Below are 25,295 nucleotides of genomic sequence, written 5' to 3'. Positions count from 1 at the left end.
TGGACACCTGGACGAGTGGAGAAGGATTCTCCCACATGCATCACAGGAGCCCCAGGAGCTAGACCTCCTGGGCTCCACCAAAGCAAGTTACTGTGTTACCTTTGAATAGAAGGCCAGACCAGATTTGCAATTCACAACAGAACCCTAGAGTAACATCCCCAAAGATGTCTCGCCCGATGATAAATGCTACAATGTGGCTGAAAGGTGCAACTAGACTAGCACCACACCGTCCCAGTCCCTAGCGTACCCCAGAGTGCTCCCACGGGGAGTGTTTCTTCTCTGTGGTGCTAGGGTGTGGGCAGGAATCCCCTCCAACATCAAAGGGGGTCCCTGCCGCCTTGGCCAGCTGACTACCCTCACCTCAAATTCCACCATTTTGCATGCTTGGAAGCAGAACAATACATTTGCTTGCCAAAAGAGATCCTTTGAGGAATTTGACCCAAATTTATAATTAGGGAACAAGGAAGAGGGTCACGGTATCCATTTTTCTACCATGGGTTGCTGCTGCCAAGGCCCTCGGTGAGCTTTCTCACCTGGGGTGCTGGCTCAGTAAGCAGGCCAGTTCTACATCTGCCGCATTTTCTGATCTATTGGTGGATGAGGAGACCACCAGACACGCCATGCTGCAAAATCGAGCTGCAATCGATTTCCTGCTGCTCGCCCCCCACCGTGGGTGTGAGGACTTGGAAGGACTGTGCTTTTTCAACTTGTCCTCCCTCAGCACATCAATTCAAAGCAACATCAAGGGACTTCAAAATCAGGTGAAGGACATAGAAACTGAGAAAAAGGCGGCCTGTCACCGACATGTTTTAGGAAAAATCCTTTCCTTAGGATTGTTCCCTCCTGATAAGCTGAGAGGCCTCAGGAACAAACTGTAAACAATTCTTATCTGCTGCTGTGGAATGCAACAGGGGGAATCTGTGATTGGTCTCATCTGGTTGTTTGGAATTAACGGCCAACCACAGTTCACCTGTCCAGACCGTCTCGGTCGGAGACAAGCCTTTGTTATTGATTCCTTTTCTATTCTTAGCTTAGCCTTCTGATGAAATCTTTTCTCTCTGTTCTTTTAGTATAGTTTTAATATATTTTCTATCATAAAATAATAAACCTAGCTTGCTGATACATGGAGTCAACTTTCTCGTCTCTTCCCTCATCCTGGGACCCTTGTGGACAATACTACAAATGGTGACCCCGCGTGAAAAAAGGAGCACCACCACAGAAGGTGAACACCGAGGACAGAACTGACAGATGGTGCCTCGAGTGAAGGAATCACCACAATTGGACCCTGAGTGAGGAAGAATTCTTCATTTGGCTGGCCGCAGAGAGAACCTTTTGAAAAGTCTCCGAGACAAGATGTCCAGAAGTCTTTGCAGCACAGAGCAGTCTGCCGAAGCCCAGAGGACACTGTCACAAGGTACTGTTTACACTTCCCTTCCTGAAAATGCTTCCCTTCTTACAAGGCAGATTCGGATCTGGACAAGGGTGCCTACGGAGGCAGAGGTTCCATTCTCTCCCTCAGAGGAGAAACTTATTGGCCTCTGGCAAAAATGGGGTCATGAGGACAGAATTCCTATGCTGAAGATACACTTCTATGAGTTTTTCAGGTGGGCAAAGCACCATGGCTTTTTCACTGATGTGCTGTATGCCCTTGATTCATACATATGGGAATGCATGGAATTCATTATCCGAGACCTTCTTTACCGGGGACTTGGATTTCCTCGGGTTTATCCGTCATTCAGAACTCTCTTCCCAGTTTTGAAACGGAAAGCGTCTGCATATCAGTGGATTTCGGATTGCCGAGGTATGTCTCCCTTCTCGCTGGCGCTGGCAAGAGGGGAACCAGTGCAAATCCACAGCCTGCAGGTTCCCAGCCCCCCCGAATCGCGGCGGGGGGGCGAAGTTTTGCCCGCGACAGAAGAAAAGTTTTTTTCTGCGCCTTTGGAGCATGCTCCGACGGAACCGCCTCCCCCGCCTCGCTGCTCTCAGGGGGGAGGTGAGTTGGCTCCACCGCCCGAGCCGGAGCCGCGGGCCCCACCCCAACCCGCCCCGCAGGAGGTGCCAGTCCCCGCGGCCCCTCCCGCGGCACCGCCTCAGCCCGGACCGGACCCGTCGCCTCCAGCGGAGTTTGTCGGCGTTCCCGTGGCAGAAGCACCGCCTCCCGGGGCTTCGCCCGAGTTGCTAGGCGACACACTCGACAGCAATCGCCAAGAGCTCGCGACTGCGCTGCCGCTCCCGAAGCAAAGTGAGACAACAGTGCAGGCGGCACCGGTGGGCGCCGGCCCCGCGCCCCTGCCGCCCCCCGCGGCTGTCCCGCCGCCTCCCGTGTCGGCTCCGCCGGCTTTGCTGTCTGCGCCCGCGCTGCAGCTTCCGGTACCCGGAGAAGACGCGGCTGCTGTCCCCAGCCCGGCGGGGGTCGATGCCGCGCTGCCCGCGCCGGTCGAATCCGCGTTCGACCCTCCAGCAGAGCCCGTGAGGGCTCCGAGCGCGGCGGCTCCGCCTTTGCCTGCCACGCCAGTGGAGGAGGCTGAGGTTGAGAACCACCAAACAGAACCATCATTGGAGTCGCCCGTGGCCCCGCCGCTCCCCGCGGCGGCCACCGCGGCGCCTGCGATCAGCCTGGATTCCCCCCCGAGCTTTTCGGGCTGTCCCGAGGCTGCCCCTGCGGGGGGAGCTGGGACAGGGGAAGGGGATGCCGGCCTGCCCCTCCGTGGGGGGGTTGTGGCTCGACAGCTGATTGCGGGCTCAGCCCGTCAGCCTGCTTTCAAACTCAGCGTTTTTCGTGGGCCGGTTCGGGTTTGGTTCGGAGGTTCCCGTTGGGGGTTGGAATGCCTGACTCCCCCTGCGCACCCCAGCACCGTGGGGGAGGTGGCTCCTGAGCCTTCTGCTTCTGGTCCCCAGCCCGCAGGGAGTGGGGGTGGTACCGAGGGGCAGAAAGGAGGAACACCTTTTGCATTTGCGTTGCAGAGGCAGGAGAAACAGTGGAAAGTGAGCATCGCTCAATTGCTCTGGGGACAAAACACCCCCAGATCTAGGGTGATGATCCCTGGGAAAGCTTCTCTTCCCCAGCTGCTGGTGTGCACCGGTTCAGAGGGGATGAAGCGTTCGGTCACTCGTGCTGCCCAGGCATTGGCAGCAGAGTGCCGGGTTGTGAGACCACAGAGCCAAACCCTCTGTCAGCAAGCCAACCAAGCGAGACCAGAGGCAGGGTCCACTTCCCACCTGTCTGGGGCATGGCTGCAAAAGAGCCGCTGTGTCTTCCTGTGCCTGTGTTTGGGCTGTACTGGACCCAGAGCTGGCCAGCTTGTGCTCTTCTGGGCAGGCAGGCAGGCAGAAGTGCTGCGTGCACAGTGGGGAAGGGGCTGATGAGAGCCTCCTGCCAGGAACAGGGCTCCGCTCCCTGGCTGGGAACAGCCTGGTTTTGCTGCCGTGAGCACAGGCAGGCGATCAGACACTCGAAGAGACAGCGGGCAGCTCTTGTTTCTAGGGGGCCCGGGGCTGCGTGCCACAAGGGACACAAGGAAAAAGACTTGGGAGAAGAAAGATGAGCTCGAGCTGCAGTGCCTGTGCTACAAGGTGCAGAAGTAATTCAGCCTTGCCAGGGTTTCTGAAGTGTGTGTTGGTGTTCCCCGGGAATTGTAGGCATTTGGGGAAATGCCTTTGGAAGAGAGGGGCTTGCATCTCAAGCAACGTGCTTCCCCCGGAGCCGCCAGTGAGGTAGGTGCAGCTGTCTCCCTTTGGCTCCCTGCTCCCCTTTCCATCCTTGTGGCCCCTTGCACTTGGCAGAGGGGTGTGGGAAGGGAGAAGGCTGTGAAGAGCAGCTTTGTCATCTGCCTGGGCCTCCAGAGAAGAAGACAAGCCAAGCACCAGCGGCAGGGTGCGTTCCCTCCTCTAAGCACAGGACAGAGCTGGTATCTCTGTCCAGCCGAGAGCCCCAAATGCCTCTCAGAGAGCTGTGAATTCAAAGGCCTTTATGCCAACATTCATGCCATCTCCCCTCTCTGGTGTGTTTTAACTCTTGGCAAGACGTGTTTGCCTCTTGCTTGCTGGAAGCGGCTCTGCTCCAGGGCCGGCACCGAGCTGGGCTGTGCCAGCCGGGCACCGTGGAGAGCCCTTCCCTTGGCACTTGGCGGGTCTTGGTGTGTCCAGGGCTGTGTTAGACGCTCGGGGCAAGGAATTGCCTCCAACCGGGGGCACCTTGGGTGGGGAGGGGGTGGCCCCGGGGCACGTGGCAGCATGTCCCTTTGTGACTCGGTGCAGAATGTTCACCGTGTCACCGAAAGGGACAGAGTGTCAGAGCAGCCCTTTGTGACACACGCTGACCTAGGTGCTGGCAGTGACACGGCCACGCCAGAGTGCTCGGTGCACGCGACGGGGCAGGACGTGACAGAGCGGTGCTGTGAGGCATCCCCACACAGCCGGCTCGTCCGTTGTTGACCCGGAGCTTTTCCGAGGCATTCCTCCTGTGCCTGGCCTCACGGCCTGGCCTCAGGATTCGGTGTCTCGGAGTTTTTCCGAGGCATCTCCCATCGCTGCGGCCGGCGCCCTCGTTGCCAGGCCGTGGGAGCTGGTGACCCCCATTGTTCGCCAGGAGTCTCCTGTCATTGTGGCAGGAGCCCTGGAGAACAGAATAGAGGACTTGCTGTCCTGTAGCCTTCTTGAGGCCCCTCTGCTGAAGGTGCCTGCAAGGCACAACTGCAACACTCGCTGAATCGGACCTTTGACGGGGCATCTGTCTCCAAGGTGCCCTCGAGGTCAGACAGCGAGATGGCAGGCAGACTGCTCAGCCTGTTCAAGGGGCTTCGGGGCAAGAAAAGCAAAGGCCCTGCAGCTGCCCCAGCGCAGCAGCCTGCAGAGCCCGAGCAGTTGGAGCCGCTGCAGGATGGTGAGTGGAGGAGCTGGATGCAACGCCGGTACCTGCAGCCAGCCTGGCCCCATCCCATCCCATCCCATCCCATCCCATCCCATCCCATCCCATCCCATCCCATCCCATCCCATCCCATCCCATCCCATCCCATCCCATCCCTGTGGACGTGCCCACGGACCGGATGGGGGCCGGGCCTGCCCCCCCGATGGCCTGCTCCGTCCACTGGGAACCCGGGGCGCTGTCCCTGCCGGGGGCATGCAGGGCTGGGCTGGCTTCTCCGGCCTCTCCTGCGGCCCCTCAGCTCTGGCTGCGCTCGCTCATTGGCAGATGCATCCAAGGACGGGACTCAAGAGCAGGAGCTCACCCGTGGCCGCTTCCGCAGAGTAGCCCAGGTACCTGCGGCTGTCCCCACCTGGGCCGGGCCTGTTGGCACTGCTGGGCCGAGCCCCACGCTTGGAGCAGACCACGGAACGTGCCTCTCTTCCCACCCTTCCTTCTGCTGCAGGCACTGCGGAGGTTCCTGCGCCTTCGGCGCAGAAAGACCAGCGGCCGCACCACCGAGGGCACGGCCGAGCCCGACTCCAGGCCCAGCGAGCTGCAGGCAGAGGATGCTTCCAGCACAGCGTCCTCGGACTTCATGGACACCTCTGAGGAGGAAACGTCCGAGGACAGGGCAGAGGCTGACATGGCCCTGACGGAGGGCATGGCCGCCACTAACACCTGTCTCGAGGCCATCCCTGAGACTGAGGCCATGCCCATGCTGAGAGTGAGTCCTGGGCCCAGTCTGGAGTTTTTCCTGACGGGTGTTTCTTCTCCGCAGCAGGGAAGCAGCCTGGGGCCGGGACTGAAGGCCTCCCAGGATGACGTGGCCCCTCAAGCCATGTCCACTGGGCCCCCTCTGGCCCATCCCAGTGAGCTGGGAAATCAACAGCTTCTTGGGTGAAGCAGAGAAAGTGGCTCCCTTGGGCAGCACTCCAAGTCTTCCCCATATCCCTTCTTCCAGGTGCAAGCTGTGGTGAGGAACATCCTGCAGAGACTCACGTCCTGTAGCACCGTGGACGCCGAGCTGCAGATGATCATTCTCAGCCTGACTGAAGAGCACCCTGCCCAGGTGGTGATGAGCCTCCTGCGCTGCGCCCCACTGTGTGACAGGTACGGGGCACAACTGCCTGGAGAGCTCGGTGCTCATGGGCCTGTAGGGCCCCTGGCCCTGCACAGCCTTTCCAGAGGGGTCTGCCAGACAGGCGGAGAACCCTGGGACCCTTGGGCCCATCTGTTTCCTAAGCCTGCTGCCATGCTACCTCCCGGCCCCACGCAGCTGCACGGGGCACGGTACTGATGCCCAGCTCTGCTCCCACAGAGCTGCTGAGCTGATGTGGAGGGCCATCGGCACCTCAGAAGTGGCTGTGGAGGAGGTGCTTCCAGCACTGCTCTCTGCCCTAGAGGAGCTGCCACCGTACGGCGGGTTCGTCTGCAGCGGGGACAACGAGGCCGTCTTTGCCCTGGCTGTGAGTTTCTGGAGCTGGCCTATGCTGGCTCTCCAAGTGGCCTTCTCAGAAGCTCTCCATGCTCTCCCCAGCCTGCAGCTCCCTGCCTGGGCTGAAAGCTGGCCTAGGAGCAGCAGGCCGGCTGCTCCCCCTGCATCTCCCCTCAGGCCCTGCTGCATGGACACCTCGGCACTGAGCGCTGCCTCGGGGTGCTTTGTCTCTTGCAGGCAACTCTGGTGCTGCGGAGGATTGCAAGCATGCCCGAGTGGCGCTATGCAATCCTCATTCATTCTCCACACCTCTTTGTGGCTCTGCTCTTGCAAGTTTTCATCACCACAGAGCAGAGGCCAGAGGAGGTGGAGAGCCTGAGCTTCTGGAGAGCGTGCCAGGAGGAAGACGGCCTTTGCAGAGCGCCCAACAGGTGCCAGTCGCCCTGTCCTTCCCATGTCCTTGTGGCCAGGGCCAGTGCTCCTAGAGTGACCGCGCCTTTGCTCGGCACACAGGTTTGCAGTGCAGACCATTGAGGCTCTGCTCTCCCAGCGGGGCTTTGGCAAGAAGCTGGTGGCTCTGGAGCACAAGCAGCTCTGGGACAGCCTGCTCTGTGCCAACAGCCCACACTGTGCAGCGGGTCTGCTGGCCAGGTGAGATGCCCTACTCCCCACCAGAGGGCCTTGTCACCGAGGGAGGGTGCAAAAGGCTGGGAGAGGAGGATGGCCAGCAGCAGCCGCCTCCCAAGGGGCCCGTGTCCCCTTGCAGAGTGCTGGGGAAAGAGCGGACCACTGTGAGTCGCTCCAGGGAGAGGTTTGCCTGCCTGGCTCAGGGCCTTTGGCGCCTTTTTCCCCTGCCAGGGAGATGCGCTGTGCCTTGACCCCCTTGTGTCCCCACATGGCCTCGCACCTGCTCAGCCTGCTCATCGGGAAGCAGCCACGCTGTGATCTGCCTGCCCTGGCCATCTTTGTGGAGGTGAGCCTGATGGCCAGCGCTGCCTGGCTCAGCTGCCTCCCAGCTCTCTGGTCTCTCTTAGCTGCAGCCGCCTGGGACGCTGCCCGCGCCCGCTGCTGCTGCCTGGGCCCAGCCCTCTGCGGCTCCGGGCTCCTGCCGGCCGGCTCGCCTGCCACTGCCCTCCTGTGCCTTTCAGCTCCTGGAGTGTCTGGACTTGCGTATCCACGGTCCCAGTGCCCTGTTGGTGGTATCCCGGCACCTGCCGAGCGAGTGCAGGGACAGGCTGCGCCTTGCGCTCAGAGGCCTGGTGGTGCTCAGCAAGGAGCCCTCGCTGGTGAGGAGGGGGCCGTGGCCGAAGCCCCGCTGGCAGCGTGGGGCTGGGGAGCGCAGTCCTTTGGGCTTGGCTGGCCTTTGGCAGCAGAGGCAGCTGCTCCCAGCTCTCCCGAGTCCCGCTTCAGCCACCCGAGTGCCCCAAGCAGCCCTTGGTGCCGCGGCCAGTCACGGCTTCACAGCACAGCCTCGTCTTGCACACAGGGCGGAGGAATACGCGGCCTGTATCCGCAGCTGGTGGAGCAGCTGGCCGATGCAGATGCAGAGGTGGTCGAGATGACCCTCTCTGTGCTGACGCATACGCTCCAGGACACAGACCTCCAAATAGCCAGCATCACCGCCCTGAAGCTGGCTGAGTCCCTCCTGCCCCACTTTGAGGACGTAAGGCTCTGTGCCCCCAGCCAAGGGCACTGGACGCTGCCTGGAAACTTTGCGCCCTTTTGGGCAGTTTTGGGCCTTTGCCCCCATGGGCCTGGAGAAGTTGGTGCTTAGGACTTTTCCTTTTCTCCAGGACAACAGCCACGTGCAGCAGCTCTCCATTCAGCTCTTCAGCAAGGTGATGGAGCTGATAGTGGAAGAGAGGGAAAATCCTCTGACCACCATTGTGAGCCAGAGCCTGCTCCCTCTATTCTTGCGCTGGCACGATGAGAACCTGCAGGTGGCCAAGGTGAGGTTTGGTGTGATGCTGCCGCATCCCTGGCAGGGGGCTCGGCTGCCTCCTGCCCTGGTGCCTGGCGGGCTCCAGCCTCCCCTGGCCTTGGCACAGGGAGCCAGGTGCCGTGCCCTGGGCCCTGCTGCCACCTGCGGCTCTCTGCTGCTCTCCAGGCCTGTGGCGAAGCCCTGCTTCCTGAGGAGGAGGGATCTCGAGGAGCTGCTGGCGAAGAAGCGGCGGATGAAGTTTGCCGAGCACCTGGTAAGGACAGCCCAGGAGCCCCAGCCGCGGGCTGGAGAAGCCCCCTTCCCCAGCTGCTCAGTATGGGGGGCTGGCAGCTGTGTCCCCGGCCAGCGCCGCTCCCGGGCCCGCCAGCCTGCGCCTCACACGCTGCTCCCTGGCCCGGGCCGTGCGGGCTGGCTCGGCCGGTGCTGGGTGCAGGGAGCGCCCGGCCGAGTGGCAGAGCCCACGCCGAGCCTTCCCTCCTGGCACTCCCCGCAGCTTCTGCAGGACGAGAGCCGAGTGGCCGAGCACCTGGGCTGGGCCCTGCCGCACCTGCAGAGCCCACAGAGGCCCCTACGAGAGGCGGCCGTCAGGTTCATCGGTGAGCCACCAGCCCGGCGCCCCTCCCTGCCTCCCGGCCCGGCTGCAGTCCCTGCAGCGGGAGCCGCGCCCGGACCGCTGGAGCCCCGCCCGCCCACGGCGCTGCCACCGCCCTCTCGCAGCCGTGCCCTCGGGTGGCAGCGTGGGGCAGGGGCCAAAAGGAGCCCTTCCCGGGGAAGAGGGCGTACGGCCGTAGGGCTGGCAGCGCCCGTGTCGGGCAGCTTTGCCGCCTGGGGCCGCCACGTGCTCTGTGTTTCCAGGGGTGGCCGGAGTGCTCATGCTGGGGCAGAAGGAGGAGCTCCAAGTCCTCAGGGAGGGTGAGTGAGGCAGCCAGGACCGCCGGGGGCAGCTGCAAATACCGGCCCCAGCGCTGCAATCCGTGCCCGGGCTGCGGAGGCCTCCGCTCTCTGTGAGAACCAGGGGCTGTGGAGGGGACAGAGCCCCGAGAGCTTTCAGGGACACATGGGGGATCTGTGGCCTGCGCCTTCCGGCTGAAGCCCTTGCCTCCCGCTCCCTCCTGGCCATGCCATAGCCGGCTGGGTTGGCCCTGGCAGGAGACTTTCCTGCATTCCCTTAATCTGGCCACTGACCGTGGCCTCTGTTCCTCTCTCTTCCAGCTCTTCAAGCCCTGAGGGAAGATGAGAACCCATCCTGCATGAGCATTCTGATCCAGCTGACATTCCAAAGAAGATCTGCAGAACTTTCTTTGTCTCCTTGATCAGATGTACCTCTAAGGGCCTCCAATGGCGATTTCCAGTTCCCATGCAAGATGGGACCCCCTGCAGAGCAGGGGAGCTCCAGGCACAGCTGTGGCTGCTCAGAGCTGAGCCTGTGAGAAGTTTCAGCAGCTCCTGCCATGTCTCTCCCTGATGGCAGCTCCCTCCCTGCAGCCCTCAGGCCCTGCTCATCCCCTTTTTTGCCTCCCCGCTCACCCCTTGGCTTCGCTTTCCCTTAATAAACAGTTTGGTTTTTCACTTTACCCCCGTCTCTGTGGAGCTGAAGCGGCGCAAAAACCTGAGCCCCAGGACACACAGGGCCCTGCTGCCCTTCTCCTTCCCGCTCTGTTCTGTGCACGGACAGAGAGGAAGAAGGGCAGCTCAGGCTGCAAAGCTATTACGGGTTTGTAATAACGCTGGGGAGTTGTTTGCTGTGGGCGAAGGGAAAGGGGTCCGGGACTTGGTGGGGGTAGGAGGTGGACAACTCAAAGAGTGACTGGGCCAGAGCATCAACCAATGACTCGACGCCCTGGGGAAATGACTGGTCCAAAACGAACCCCGGTAAGGACCAATCAAAGCGCCCGAATTCCACCAATGGGTGCGTGGAACCAAAAACCCACCATTCCTGGGCCAGGAATTTGTTCTAAAAAGGGGAGTTTTCTGTTCCTGGGGTGGGGCTTTTTCTTTGGGAGCTTTTTTTCTTTTAGGGGCTTTTTCTTGGGGTTCTTCTGGTTCCTTTCTGGTTCCCTTTTTGAGCTGTTGTATGAGGATCTGGGCTTATCCCAGATTCTCTGCTCCCACCGAATGGTTTTTAAATAAACGAGAGCCTGTTTCAATCGCTGTCGGAGATCTGGCCTCGTTCGTTTTTTATAACAAAGCTCCCTGTCTCGCTGCTCCAGCTGTAAAGCAGCGTGCTGTTAAAAAAAGGTCCTGCTGAGCACTCTGAAGGGGACAAGGACCCTGGGTTTTAGAAGAGCCTGCCGGAGTATGCTCTGAAGCCAGCCGTGAGGGATTCCATGGCAAGCATCCTCTGAGGGCAAAGGAGCTTGCAATGCCGGAAGTTTCCACAAAGAGCTTCCTGAAAGCACAGCAATGCTCCATCCCTACACAGGGACAGGAAGAGGGCAGAAGCAGAGACCATCGTGGCCTGGCAATCAGCTTTGGGGGTGCCTAAAGCAAATGAAACAGCAGCGGCCTCAGCGGAGTGGCTGAGACTCGGGGGTGCCAGCGTCCCAGCGGCCGCAGCGCTGTCAGGCAGTGTCTGCACGGTGGGCGCGGTTCCGGCGGCTCTGCTCTCCCCACAAGCCAGGAATCGGGCAGCCCCTGCCTCAGAGCCAGTCAGCAAGCCAACCAAGAGAGACCAGAGGCAGGGTCCCCTTCCCACCTGTCTGGGGCATGGCTGCAAAAGAGCCGCTGTGTCTTCCTGCGCCTGTGTTTGGGCTGTGCTGAGCCCAGAGCTGGCCAGCTTGTGCTCTTCTGGGCAGGCAGGCAGGCAGAAGTGCTGCGTGCACAGTGGGGAAGGGGCTGATGAGAGCCTCCTGCCAGGAACAGGGCTCCGCTCCCTGGCTGGGAACAGCCTGGTTTTGCTGCCGTGAGCACAGGCAGGCGATCAGACACTCGAAGAGACAGCGGGCAGCTCTTGTTTCTAGGGGGCCCGGGGCTGCGTGCCACAAGGGACACAAGGAAAAAGACTTGGGAGAAGAAAGATGAGCTCGAGCTGCAGTGCCTGTGCTACAAGGTGCAGAAGTACTTCAGCCTTGCCAGGGTTTCTGAAGTGTGTGTTGGTGTTCCCCGGGAATTGTAGGCATTTGGGGAAATGCCTTTGGAAGAGAGGGGCTTGCATCTCAAGCAACGTGCTTCCCCCGGAGCCGCCAGTGAGGTAGGTGCAGCTGTCTCCCTTTGGCTCCCTGCTCCCCTTTCCATCCTTGTGGCCCCTTGCACTTGGCAGAGGGGTGTGGGAAGGGAGAAGGCTGTGAAGAGCAGCTTTGTCATCTGCCTGGGCCTCCAGAGAAGAAGACAAGCCAAGCACCACCGGCAGGGTGCGTTCCCTCCTCTAAGCACAGGACAGAGCTGGTATCTCTGTCCAGCCGAGAGCCCCAAATGCCTCTCAGAGAGCTGTGAATTCAAAGGCCTTTATGCCAACATTCATGCCATCTCCCCTCTCTGGTGTGTTTTAACTCTTGGCAAGACGTGTTTGCCTCTTGCTTGCTGGAAGCGGCTCTGCTCCAGGGCCGGCACCGAGCTGGGCTATGCCAGCCGGGCACCGTGGAGAGCCCTTCCCTTGGCACTTGGCGGGTCTTGGTGTGTCCAGGGCTGTGTTAGACGCTCGGGGCAAGGAATTGCCTCCAACCGGGGGCACCTTGGGTGGGGAGGGGGTGGCCCCGGGGCACGTGGCAGCATGTCCCTTTGTGACTCGGTGCAGAATGTTCACCGTGTCACCGAAAGGGACAGAGTGTCAGAGCAGCCCTTTGTGACACACGCTGACCTAGGTGCTGGCAGTGACACGGCCACGCCAGAGTGCTCGGTGCACGCGACGGGGCAGGACGTGACAGAGCGGTGCTGTGAGGCATCCCCACACAGCCGGCTCGTCCGTTGTTGACCCGGAGCTTTACCGAGGCATTCCTCCTGTGCCTGGCCTCACGGCCTGGCCTCAGGATTCGGTGTCTCGGAGTTTTTCCGAGGCATCTCCCATCGCTGCGGCCGGCGCCCTCGTTGCCAGGCCGTGGGAGCTGGTGACCCCCATTGTTCGCCAGGAGTCTCCTGTCATTGTGGCAGGAGCCCTGGAGAACAGAATAGAGGACTTGCTGTCCTGTAGCCTTCTTGAGGCCCCTCTGCTGAAGGTGCCTGCAAGGCACAACTGCAACACTCGCTGAATCGGACCTTTGACGGGGCATCTGTCTCCAAGGTGCCCTCGAGGTCAGACAGCGAGATGGCAGGCAGACTGCTCAGCCTGTTCAAGGGGCTTCGGGGCAAGAAAAGCAAAGGCCCTGCAGCTGCCCCAGCGCAGCAGCCTGCAGAGCCCGAGCAGTTGGAGCCGCTGCAGGATGGTGAGTGGAGGAGCTGGATGCAACGCCGGTACCTGCAGCCAGCCTGGCCCCATCCCATCCCATCCCATCCCATCCCATCCCATCCCATCCCATCCCATCCCATCCCATCCCATCCCATCCCATCCCATCCCATCCCATCCCATCCCATCCCATCCCATCCCATCCCATCCCATCCCATCCCTGTGGACGTGCCCACGGACCGGATGGGGGCCGGGCCTGCCCCCCCGATGGCCTGCTCCGTCCCCTGGGAACCCGGGGCGCTGTCCCTGCCGGGGGCATGCAGGGCTGGGCTGGCTTCTCCGGCCTCTCCTGCGGCCCCTCAGCTCTGGCTGCGCTCGCTCATTGGCAGATGCATCCAAGGATGGGACTCAAGAGCAGGAGCTCACCCGTGGCCGCTTCCGCAGAGTAGCCCAGGTACCTGCGGCTGTCCCCACCTGGGCCGGGCCTGTTGGCACTGCTGGGCCGAGCCCCACGCTTGGAGCAGACCACGGAACGTGCCTCTCTTCCCACCCTTCCTTCTGCTGCAGGCACTGCGGAGGTTCCTGCGCCTTCGGCGCAGAAAGACCAGCGGCCGCACCACCGAGGGCACGGCCGAGCCCGACTCCAGGCCCAGCGAGCTGCAGGCAGAGGATGCTTCCAGCACAGCGTCCTCGGACTTCATGGACACCTCTGAGGAGGAAACGTCCGAGGACAGGGCAGAGGCTGACATGGCCCTGACGGAGGGCATGGCCGCCACTAACACCTGTCTCGAGGCCATCCCTGAGACTGAGGCCATGCCCATGCTGAGAGTGAGTCCTGGGCCCAGTCTGGAGTTTTTCCTGACGGGTGTTTCTTCTCCGCAGCAGGGAAGCAGCCTGGGGCCGGGACTGAAGGCCTCCCAGGATGACGTGGCCCCTCAAGCCATGTCCACTGGGCCCCCTCTGGCCCATCCCAGTGAGCTGGGAAATCAACAGCTTCTTGGGTGAAGCAGAGAAAGTGGCTCCCTTGGGCAGCACTCCAAGTCTTCCCCATATCCCTTCTTCCAGGTGCAAGCTGTGGTGAGGAACATCCTGCAGAGACTCACGTCCTGTAGCACCGTGGACGCCGAGCTGCAGATGATCATTCTCAGCCTGACTGAAGAGCACCCTGCCCAGGTGGTGATGAGCCTCCTGCGCTGCGCCCCACTGTGTGACAGGTACGGGGCACAACTGCCTGGAGAGCTCGGTGCTCATGGGCCTGTAGGGCCCCTGGCCCTGCACAGCCTTTCCAGAGGGGTCTGCCAGACAGGCGGAGAACCCTGGGACCCTTGGGCCCATCTGTTTCCTAAGCCTGCTGCCATGCTACCTCCCGGCCCCACGCAGCTGCACGGGGCACGGTACTGATGCCCAGCTCTGCTCCCACAGAGCTGCTGAGCTGATGTGGAGGGCCATCGGCACCTCAGAAGTGGCTGTGGAGGAGGTGCTTCCAGCACTGCTCTCTGCCCTAGAGGAGCTGCCACCGTACGGCGGGTTCGTCTGCAGCGGGGACAACGAGGCCGTCTTTGCCCTGGCTGTGAGTTTCTGGAGCTGGCCTATGCTGGCTCTCCAAGTGGCCTTCTCAGAAGCTCTCCATGCTCTCCCCAGCCTGCAGCTCCCTGCCTGGGCTGAAAGCTGGCCTAGGAGCAGCAGGCCGGCTGCTCCCCCTGCATCTCCCCTCAGGCCCTGCTGCATGGACACCTCGGCACTGAGCGCTGCCTCGGGGTGCTTTGTCTCTTGCAGGCAACTCTGGTGCTGCGGAGGATTGCAAGCATGCCCGAGTGGCGCTATGCAATCCTCATTCATTCTCCACACCTCTTTGTGGCTCTGCTCTTGCAAGTTTTCATCACCACAGAGCAGAGGCCAGAGGAGGTGGAGAGCCTGAGCTTCTGGAGAGCGTGCCAGGAGGAAGACGGCCTTTGCAGAGCGCCCAACAGGTGCCAGTCGCCCTGTCCTTCCCATGTCCTTGTGGCCAGGGCCAGTGCTCCTAGAGTGACCGCGCCTTTGCTCGGCACACAGGTTTGCAGTGCAGACCATTGAGGCTCTGCTCTCCCAGCGGGGCTTTGGCAAGAAGCTGGTGGCTCTGGAGCACAAGCAGCTCTGGGACAGCCTGCTCTGTGCCAACAGCCCACACTGTGCAGCGGGTCTGCTGGCCAGGTGAGATGCCCTACTCCCCACCAGAGGGCCTTGTCACCGAGGGAGGGTGCAAAAGGCTGGGAGAGGAGGATGGCCAGCAGCAGCCGCCTCCCAAGGGGCCCGTGTCCCCTTGCAGAGTGCTGGGGAAAGAGCGGACCACTGTGAGTCGCTCCAGGGAGAGGTTTGCCTGCCTGGCTCAGGGCCTTTGGCGCCTTTTTCCCCTGCCAGGGAGATGCGCTGTGCCTTGACCCCCTTGTGTCCCCACATGGCCTCGCACCTGCTCAGCCTGCTCATCGGGAAGCAGCCACGCTGTGATCTGCCTGCCCTGGCCATCTTTGTGGAGGTGAGCCTGATGGCCAGCGCTGCCTGGCTCAGCTGCCTCCCAGCTCTCTGGTCTCTCTTAGCTGCAGCCGCCTGGGACGCTGCCCGCGCCCGCTGCTGCTGCCTGGGCCCAGCCCTCTGCGGCTCCGGGCTCCTGCCGGCCGGCTCGCCTGCCACTGCCCTCCTGTGCCTTTCAGCTCCTGGAGTGTCTGGACTTGCGTATCCACGGTCCCAGTGCCCTGTTGGTGGTATCCCGGCACCTGCCGAGCGAGTGCAGGGACAGGCTGCGCCTTGCGCTCAGAGGCCTGGTGGTGCTCAGCAAGGAGCCCTCGCTGGTGAGGAGGGGGCCGTGGCCGAAGCCCCGCTGGCAGCGTGGGGCTGGGGAGCGCAGTCCTTTGGGCTTGGCTGGCCTTTGGCAGCAGAGGCAGCTGCTCCCAGCTCTCCCGAGTCCCGCTTCAGCCGCCCGAGTGCCCCAAGCAGCCCTTGGTGCCGCGGCCAGTCACGGCTTCACAGCACAGCCTCGTCTTGCACACAGGGCGGAGGAATATGCGGCCTGTATCCGCAGCTGGTGGAGCAGCTGGCTGATGCAGATGCAGAGGTGGTCGAGATGACCCTCTCTGTGCTGACGCATACGCTCCAGGACACAGACCTCCAAATAGCCAGCATCACCGCCCTGAAGCTGGCTGAGTCCCTCCTGCCCCACTTTGAGGACGTAAGGCTCTGTGCCCCCAGCCAAGGGCACTGGACGCTGCCTGGAAACTTTGCGCCCTTTTGGGCAGTTTTGGGCCTTTGCCCCCATGGGCCTGGAGAAGTTGGTGCTTAGGACTTTTCCTTTTCTCCAGGACAACAGCCACGTGCAGCAGCTCTCCATTCAGCTCTTCAGCAAGGTGATGGAGCTGATAGTGGAAGAGAGGGAAAATCCTCTGACCACCATTGTGAGCCAGAGCCTGCTCCCTCTATTCTTGCGCTGGCACGATGAGAACCTGCAGGTGGCCAAGGTGAGGTTTGGTGTGATGCTGCCGCATCCCTGGCAGGGGGCTCGGCTGCCTCCTGCCCTGGTGCCTGGCGGGCTCCAGCCTCCCCTGGCCTTGGCACAGGGAGCCAGGTGCCGTGCCCTGGGCCCTGCTGCCACCTGCGGCTCTCTGCTGCTCTCCAGGCCTGTGGCGAAGCCCTGCTTCCTGAGGAGGAGGGATCTCGAGGAGCTGCTGGCGAAGAAGCGGCGGATGAAGTTCGCCAAGCACCTGGTAAGGACAGCCCAGGAGCCCCAGCCGCGGGCTGGAGAAGCCCCCTTCCCCAGCTGCTCAGTATGGGGGGCTGGCAGCTGTGTCCCCGCCCAGCACCGCTCCCGGGCCCACCAGCCTGCGCCTCACACGCTGCTCCCTGGCCCGGGCCGTGCGGGCTGGCTCGGCCGGTGCTGGGTGCAGGGAGCGCCCGGCCGAGCGGCAGAGCCCACGCCGAGCCTTCCCTCCTGGCGCTCCCCGCAGCTTCTGCAGGACGAGAGCCGAGTGGCCGAGCACCTGGTCTGGGCCCTGCCGCACCTGCAGAGCCCACAGAGGCCCCTACGAGAGGCGGCCATCAGGTTCATCGGTGAGCCACCAGCCCGGTGCCCCTCCCTGCCTTCCGGCCCGGCTGCAGCCCCTGCAGCGGGAGCCGCGCCCGGACCGCTGGAGCCCCGCCCGCCCACGGCGCTGCCACCGCCCTCTCGCAGCCGTGCCCTCGGGTGGCAGCGTGGGGCAGGGGCCAAAAGGAGCCCTTCCCGGGGAAGAGGGCGTGCGGCCGTAGGGCTGGCAGCGCCCGTGTCGGGCAGCTTTGCCACCTGGGGCCGCCACGTGCTCTGTGTTTCCAGGGGTGGCCGGAGTGCTCATGCTGGGGCAGAAGGAGGAGCTCCAAGTCCTCAGGGAGGGTGAGTGAGGCAGCCAGGACCGCCGGGGGCAGCTGCAAATCCCGGCCCCAGCGCTGCAATCCGTGCCCGGGCTGCGGAGGCCTCCGCTCTCTGTGAGAACCAGGGGCTGTGGAGGGGACAGAGCCCCGAGAGCTTTCAGGGACACATGGGGGATCCGTTGGCCTGCGCCTTCGGGCCGAAGCCCTTGCCTCCCGCTCCCTCCTGGCCATGCCATAGCCGGCTGGGTTGGCCCTGGCAGGAGACTTTCCTGCATTCCCTTAATCTGGCCACTGACCGTGGCCTCTGTTCCTCTCTCTTCCAGCTCTTCAAGCCCTGAGGGAAGATGAGAACCCATCCTGCATGAGCATTCTGATCCAGCTGACATTCCAAAGAAGATCTGCAGAACTTTCTTTGTCTCCTTGATCAGATGTACCTCTAAGGGCCTCCAATGGCGATTTCCAGTTCCCATGCAAGATGGGACCCCCTGCAGAGCAGGGGAGCTCCAGGCACAGCTGTGGCTGCTCAGAGCTGAGCCTGTGAGAAGTTTCAGCAGCTCCTGCCATGTCTCTCCCTGATGGCAGCTCCCTCCCTGCAGCCCTCAGGCCCTGCTCATCCCCTTTTTTGCCTCCCCGCTCACCCCTTGGCTTCGCTTTCCCTTAATAAACAGTTTGGTTTTTCACTTTACCCCCGTCTCTGTGGAGCTGAAGCGGCGCAAAAACCTGAGCCCCAGGACACACAGGGCCCTGCTGCCCTTCTCCTTCCCGCTCTGTTCTGTGCACGGACAGAGAGGAAGAAGGGCAGCTCAGGCTGCAAAGCTATTACGGGTTTGTAATAATGCTGGGGAGTTGTTTGCTGTGGGCGAAGGGAAAGGGGTCCGGGACTTGGTGGGGGTAGGAGGTGGACAACTCAAAGAGTGACTGGGCCAGAGCATCAACCAATGACTCGACGCCCTGGGGAAATGACTGGTCCAAAACGAACCCCGGTAAGGACCAATCAAAGCGCCCGAATTCCACCAATGGGTGCGTGGAACCAAAAACCCACCATTCCTGGGCCAGGAATTTGTTCTAAAAAGGGGAGTTTTCTGTTCCTGGGGTGGGGCTTTTTCTTTGGGAGCTTTTTTTCTTTTAGGGGCTTTTTCTTGGGGTTCTTCTGGTTCCTTTCTGGTTCCCTTTTTGAGCTGTTGTATGAGGATCTGGGCTTATCCCAGATTCTCTGCTCCCACCGAATGGTTTTTAAATAAACGAGAGCCTGTTTCAATCGCTGTCGGAGATCTGGCCTCGTTCGTTTTTTATAACAAAGCTCCCTGTCTCGCTGCTCCAGCTGTAAAGCAGCGTGCTGTTAAAAAAAGGTCCTGCTGAGCACTCTGAAGGGGACAAGGACCCTGGGTTTTAGAAGAGCCTGCCGGAGTATGCTCTGAAGCCAGCCGTGAGGGATTCCATGGCAAGCATCCTCTGAGGGCAAAGGAGCTTGCAATGCCGGAAGTTTCCACAAAGAGCTTCCTGAAAGCACAGCAATGCTCCATCCCTACACAGGGACAGGAAGAGGGCAGAAGCAGAGACCATCGTGGCCTGGCAATCAGCTTTGGGGGTGCCTAAAGCAAATGAAACAGCAGCGGCCTCAGCGGAGTGGCTGAGACTCGGGGGTGCCAGCGTCCCAGCGGCCGCAGCGCTGTCAGGCAGTGTCTGCACGGTGGGCGCGGTTCCGGCGGCTCTGCTCTCCCCACAAGCCAGGAATCGGGCAGCCCCTGCCTCAGAGCCAGTCAGCAAGCCAACCAAGAGAGACCAGAGGCAGGGTCCCCTTCCCACCTGTCTGGGGCATGGCTGCAAAAGAGCCGCTGTGTCTTCCTGCGCCTGTGTTTGGGCTGTGCTGAGCCCAGAGCCGGCCAGCTTGTGCTCTTCTGGGCAGGCAGGCAGGCAGAAGTGCTGCGTGCACAGTGGGGAAGGGGCTGATGAGAGCCTCCTGCCAGGAACCGGGCTCCGCTCCCTGGCTGGGAACAGCCTGGTTTTGCTGCCGTGAGCGCAGGCAGGCGTTCAGACACTTGAACATGCAGCGGGCAGCTCTTGTTTCTAGGGGGCCTGGTGGGGGAAAAGTGTGGGATGCGGAGCTTCAGGGACATCACACCAACACCAATATCATCCAGTGAAGCCAAATTTATTATCCCTAAAAAGACTATATTTATAACAATTCCCTACTGTCCACACCTCTCTAGCTAATACATCATTGGCCAGGCCTAGCTGTTCACGCGTCTAAGATCGGATGCTGATTGGATCATCTTACTTTTCACGCGTCTGGCTGTGGTTTTCTGTCCCACCCAAGAACTGTCTTTTTTCCTCACTTTCCCAAGCTCACTGACAAACTTGCTGAGTCCAGTTGACTCTTCTTCTTGGATCTTTTTCAAGGATATACCGACCCCATTTTCTGAATATTTCCATTATTGTTTGTGAACGTGTCCATTGTCCATTATCCCAAGCAGACTGGATTGTGCGTCAGCTGAATATGGCCACTGTTCTTCAAAAAGTCCTCAATCTGCAAAAAATCCTCAACACACTCGGCGTGAGCAGAGAGCGGGAAAACCATGAACCGCCTCACAACAAACCCGGGAAACCCCCACAACAGCGCCAGCACCGCCAGAGCCGCCGCCTTCACCTGTGCCTTCATGATCACCCAGGTGACCATGGGCTGGATCATACCACAGCCAAAGCAGAACGTTTGGGTCACCTTGGCAAAGTCCCTACAGCAAGACAGCCTTTGCATGGCCATGGAAAGCGTGGACGATCCTCTCTCTACGTGTCTGGTGGGAATCCCCCCGTCACAAAATGATTACCCGCACATAGGTAAGAAACCCAACCCTGTGGACACCTGGACGAGTGGAGAAGGATTCTCCCACATGCATCACAGGAGCCCCAGGAGCTAGACCTCCTGGGCTCCACCAAAGCAAGTTACTGTGTTACCTTTGAATAGAAGGCCAGACCAGATTTGCAATTCACAACAGAACCCTAGAGTAACATCCCCAAAGATGTCTCGCCCGATGATAAATGCTACAATGTGGCTGAAAGGTGCAACTAGACTAGCACCACACCGTCCCAGTCCCTAGCGTACCCCAGAGTGCTCCCACGGGGAGTGTTTCTTCTCTGTGGTGCTAGGGTGTGGGCAGGAATCCCCTCCAACATCAAAGGGGGTCCCTGCCGCCTTGGCCAGCTGACTACCCTCACCTCAAATTCCACCATTTTGCATGCTTGGAAGCAGAACAATACATTTGCTTGCCAAAAGAGATCCTTTGAGGAATTTGACCCAAATTTATAATTAGGGAACAAGGAAGAGGGTCACGGTATCCATTTTTCTACCATGGGTTGCTGCTGCCAAGGCCCTCGGTGAGCTTTCTCACCTGGGGTGCTGGCTCAGTAAGCAGGCCAGTTCTACATCTGCCGCATTTTCTGATCTATTGGTGGATGAGGAGACCACCAGACACGCCATGCTGCAAAATCGAGCTGCAATCGATTTCCTGCTGCTCGCCCCCCACCGTGGGTGTGAGGACTTGGAAGGACTGTGCTTTTTCAACTTGTCCTCCCTCAGCACATCAATTCAAAGCAACATCAAGGGACTTCAAAATCAGGTGAAGGACATAGAAACTGAGAAAAAGGCGGCCTGTCACCGACATGTTTTAGGAAAAATCCTTTCCTTAGGATTGTTCCCTCCTGATAAGCTGAGAGGCCTCAGGAACAAACTGTAAACAATTCTTATCTGCTGCTGTGGAATGCAACAGGGGGAATCTGTGATTGGTCTCATCTGGTTGTTTGGAATTAACGGCCAACCACAGTTCACCTGTCCAGACCGTCTCGGTCGGAGACAAGCCTTTGTTATTGATTCCTTTTCTATTCTTAGCTTAGCCTTCTGATGAAATCTTTTCTCTCTGTTCTTTTAGTATAGTTTTAATATATTTTCTATCATAAAATAATAAACCTAGCTTGCTGATACATGGAGTCAACTTTCTCGTCTCTTCCCTCATCCTGGGACCCTTGTGGACAATACTACAAATGGTGACCCCGCGTGAAAAAAGGAGCACCACCACAGAAGGTGAACACCGAGGACAGAACTGACAGATGGTGCCTCGAGTGAAGGAATCACCACAATTGGACCCTGAGTGAGGAAGAATTCTTCATTTGGCTGGCCGCAGAGAGAACCTTTTGAAAAGTCTCCGAGACAAGATGTCCAGAAGTCTTTGCAGCACAGAGCAGTCTGCCGAAGCCCAGAGGACACTGTCACAAGGTACTGTTTACACTTCCCTTCCTGAAAATGCTTCCCTTCTTACAAGGCAGATTCGGATCTGGACAAGGGTGCCTACGGAGGCAGAGGTTCCATTCTCTCCCTCAGAGGAGAAACTTATTGGCCTCTGGCAAAAATGGGGTCATGAGGACAGAATTCCTATGCTGAAGATACACTTCTATGAGTTTTTCAGGTGGGCAAAGCACCATGGCTTTTTCACTGATGTGCTGTATGCCCTTGATTCATACATATGGGAATGCATGGAATTCATTATCCGAGACCTTCTTTACCGGGGACTTGGATTTCCTCGGGTTTATCCGTCATTCAGAACTCTCTTCCCAGTTTTGAAACGGAAAGCGTCTGCATATCAGTGGATTTCGGATTGCCGAGGTATGTCTCCCTTCTCGCTGGCGCTGGCAAGAGGGGAACCAGTGCAAATCCACAGCCTGCAGGTTCCCAGCCCCCCCGAATCGCGGCGGGGGGGCGAAGTTTTGCCCGCGACAGAAGAAAAGTTTTTTTCTGCGCCTTTGGAGCATGCTCCGACGGAACCGCCTCCCCCGCCTCGCTGCTCTCAGGGGGGAGGTGAGTTGGCTCCACCGCCCGAGCCGGAGCCGCGGGCCCCACCCCAACCCGCCCCGCAGGAGGTGCCAGTCCCCGCGGCCCCTCCCGCGGCACCGCCTCAGCCCGGACCGGACCCGTCGCCTCCAGCGGAGTTTGTCGGCGTTCCCGTGGCAGAAGCACCGCCTCCCGGGGCTTCGCCCGAGTTGCTAGGCGACACACTCGACAGCAATCGCCAAGAGCTCGCGACTGCGCTGCCGCTCCCGAAGCAAAGTGAGACAACAGTGCAGGCGGCACCGGTGGGCGCCGGCCCCGCGCCCCTGCCGCCCCCCGCGGCTGTCCCGCCGCCTCCCGTGTCGGCTCCGCCGGCTTTGCTGTCTGCGCCCGCGCTGCAGCTTCCGGTACCCGGAGAAGACGCGGCTGCTGTCCCCAGCCCGGCGGGGGTCGATGCCGCGCTGCCCGCGCCGGTCGAATCCGCGTTCGACCCTCCAGCAGAGCCCGTGAGGGCTCCGAGCGCGGCGGCTCCGCCTTTGCCTGCCACGCCAGTGGAGGAGGCTGAGGTTGAGAACCACCAAACAGAACCATCATTGGAGTCGCCCGTGGCCCCGCCGCTCCCCGCGGCGGCCACCGCGGCGCCTGCGATCAGCCTGGATTCCCCCCCGAGCTTTTCGGGCTGTCCCGAGGCTGCCCCTGCGGGGGGAGCTGGGACAGGGGAAGGGGATGCCGGCCTGCCCCTCCGTGGGGGGGTTGTGGCTCGACAGCTGATTGCGGGCTCAGCCCGTCAGCCTGCTTTCAAACTCAGCGTTTTTCGTGGGCCGGTTCGGGTTTGGTTCGGAGGTTCCCGTTGGGGGTTGGAATGCCTGACTCCCCCTGCGCACCCCAGCACCGTGGGGGAGGTGGCTCCTGAGCCTTCTGCTTCTGGTCCCCAGCCCGCAGGGAGTGGGGGTGGTACCGAGGGGCAGAAAGGAGGAACACCTTTTGCATTTGCGTTGCAGAGGCAGGAGAAACAGTGGAAAGTGAGCATCGCTCAATTGCTCTGGGGACAAAACACCCCCAGATCTAGGGTGATGATCCCTGGGAAAGCTTCTCTTCCCCAGCTGCTGGTGTGCACCGGTTCAGAGGGGATGAAGCGTTCGGTCACTCGTGCTGCCCAGGCATTGGCAGCAGAGTGCCGGGTTGTGAGACCACAGAGCCCGCTCCGCGGGCCGGGTCTGGGCCGTTTGGCTCGGTTCCCTGGGCCAGGGCCTCCGCCCGGCCAGCGGCTGTTTGGTTCGGGGGCTTTGCTTCCCCCGTCAGGACCTGGGCCACCGTTCTGTAGGCCAGGTCTGGGATCCCTGATCCTTCCACGAGGACCTGGACCACCGTTCTGTAGGCCAGGTCTGGGGTCCCTGTTCCTTCCACGAGGGCCAGGGCCCCCGCAGAGCCTCAGTGGCTCCTCTCTGCTGCTGCTCTTTCGTCCACCAAAAGAAAAAAAAAAAAGAAAAAAAAAAAAAAAAAAAAAAAAAAAAAAAAAAATTAAATAAAAAGAGTTGAAAGAGCTAGCAGCTCAAAAAGCGTTGAAAAGCCAAGCAAGCCTGTTTCAGGACCAAAAGGGACTTTCAGCGATGTCAGAGAGGAACATCTTCAGTTTGGACTTTCCCTGAAACTCAGCTGTTTGGACTTGAAGCAATGAACTTTCTTTTCATTGTTTTTGCATTTTCTTATATCTTAAGATTGTTTTGGTGTGTGATGTAATTTGATGTTTTGCAGGTGAAGAATTTCCCTGACGGTTCCACATCAGCACTGATTGATGTTTTGATTGGCAACATTAAGCCTCTCAGGTGCTTGTTCTTTCCTCTGCATGGGCCAGCAGATGAAATTGCAAACACTTTTTCCTTTTAATTTATTTAAAATAAAAAGGGTGAGATGTCACCGACATGTTTTAGGAAAAATCCTTTCCTTAGGATTGTTCCCTCCTGATAAGCTGAGAGGCCTCAGGAACAAACTGTAAACAATTCTTATCTGCTGCTGTGGAATGCAACAGGGGGAATCTGTGATTGGTCTCATCTGGTTGTTTGGAATTAACGGCCAACCACAGTTCACCTGTCCAGACCGTCTCGGTCGGAGACAAGCCTTTGTTATTGATTCCTTTTCTATTCTTAGCTTAGCCTTCTGATGAAATCTTTTCTCTCTGTTCTTTTAGTATAGTTTTAATATATTTTCTATCATAAAATAATAAACCTAGCTTGCTGATACATGGAGTCAACTTTCTCGTCTCTTCCCTCATCCTGGGACCCTTGTGGACAATACTACAGCGGCCTACTGGCTGGACCAACTTTTTGGACATTGGGATGTTCCCGAATAGATGGCTTCTAACTTGAAAGGCCTCCTGTGGATTGTGATCATCCTTGTGATTGATTTGACAGCTATTGCTTGCTTGAAAAGAGCCCTTCAAAAGACTAGGGGCAAAGCATTTGTAATAAATGGAAAAGGGGGAGATGGGGGAGGGGACCCCAAGGAAAATAGGGCAGGGATGCCTTGGGAGGACACTCCTGTTTAAATGCCACTCAGCCATGGCCCCCTCCCCAGTTCTAGCATGTTCCATGTTCCTCCCTTCCCCACTGGATTGTACTACAAGACCACCCTCTTCCCCACTCCCATTGGTGTACCCCTCATCACTCCACCTCGGCTCCTCCTCTGGTCCCTCTCCTCATTGGTTCCCTGTATCCTGGCCCCAGCTGCCAGCCCCATGGTTTCAACCCTGGCCCCACCGCTGTTCCGGGCTCCACCACCAGCCTCCCTTTGAGTGTGGTTGTGTCCCTGCCTCTCTCTTCACCTCGACCCTTCCTAGACCCTATGCCCCTCCCTCAATAAACCCGTTTGGATCCTAGGCTGTGTTTGGAGCCCTCCTTTGTCTCCTGGTTGGAGGTGAGAATTTCTCAGTCTGGGACTGAGTGTCAGACGGGCTGGGGAGGTGGCTCTCTTGGATCCCGAGAAGTTGCTCTGCTCGCACCTGCCCTTGATTTCCTCTGTGGGGAGGGAGTCAAACCCTCTGTCAGCAAGCCAACCAAGCGAGACCAGAGGCAGGGTCCACTTCCCACCTGTCTGGGGCATGGCTGCAAAAGAGCCGCTGTGTCTTCCTGTGCCTGTGTTTGGGCTGTACTGGACCCAGAGCTGGCCAGCTTGTGCTCTTCTGGGCAGGCAGGCAGGCAGAAGTGCTGCGTGCACAGTGGGGAAGGGGCTGATGAGAGCCTCCTGCCAGGAACAGGGCTCCGCTCCCTGGCTGGGAACAGCCTGGTTTTGCTGCCGTGAGCACAGGCAGGCGATCAGACACTCGAAGAGACAGCGGGCAGCTCTTGTTTCTAGGGGGCCCGGGGCTGCGTGCCACAAGGGACACAAGGAAAAAGACTTGGGAGAAGAAAGATGAGCTCGAGCTGCAGTGCCTGTGCTACAAGGTGCAGAAGTAATTCAGCCTTGCCAGGGTTTCTGAAGTGTGTGTTGGTGTTCCCCGGGAATTGTAGG

The 25,295-nt window shown here is 59.8% G+C and overlaps 1 protein-coding gene across 1 annotated transcript; it reads left to right on the top strand.

Annotated features, from left to right (window-relative positions):
* Nucleotides 1-1,803: 1,803 nt before the first annotated feature.
* LOC132326878 (basic proline-rich protein-like) lies at nt 1,804-23,560 on the top strand. Its single transcript, XM_059845604.1, has 3 exons — nt 1,804-2,779; nt 21,579-22,604; nt 23,544-23,560. Exons 1-3 carry the CDS (start codon nt 1,804-1,806, stop codon nt 23,558-23,560), a joined length of 2,019 nt encoding a protein of 672 aa, XP_059701587.1.
* Nucleotides 23,561-25,295: the final 1,735 nt, after the last annotated feature.

This window comes from Haemorhous mexicanus, chromosome 4 (genome assembly GCF_027477595.1).
Source record: "Haemorhous mexicanus isolate bHaeMex1 chromosome 4, bHaeMex1.pri, whole genome shotgun sequence".
Classification (NCBI taxonomy): Eukaryota; Metazoa; Chordata; class Aves; order Passeriformes; family Fringillidae; genus Haemorhous; species Haemorhous mexicanus.
Note: the sequence above shows the minus strand (reverse complement) of the source record. Positions and strands in the feature narration are given on the sequence as shown.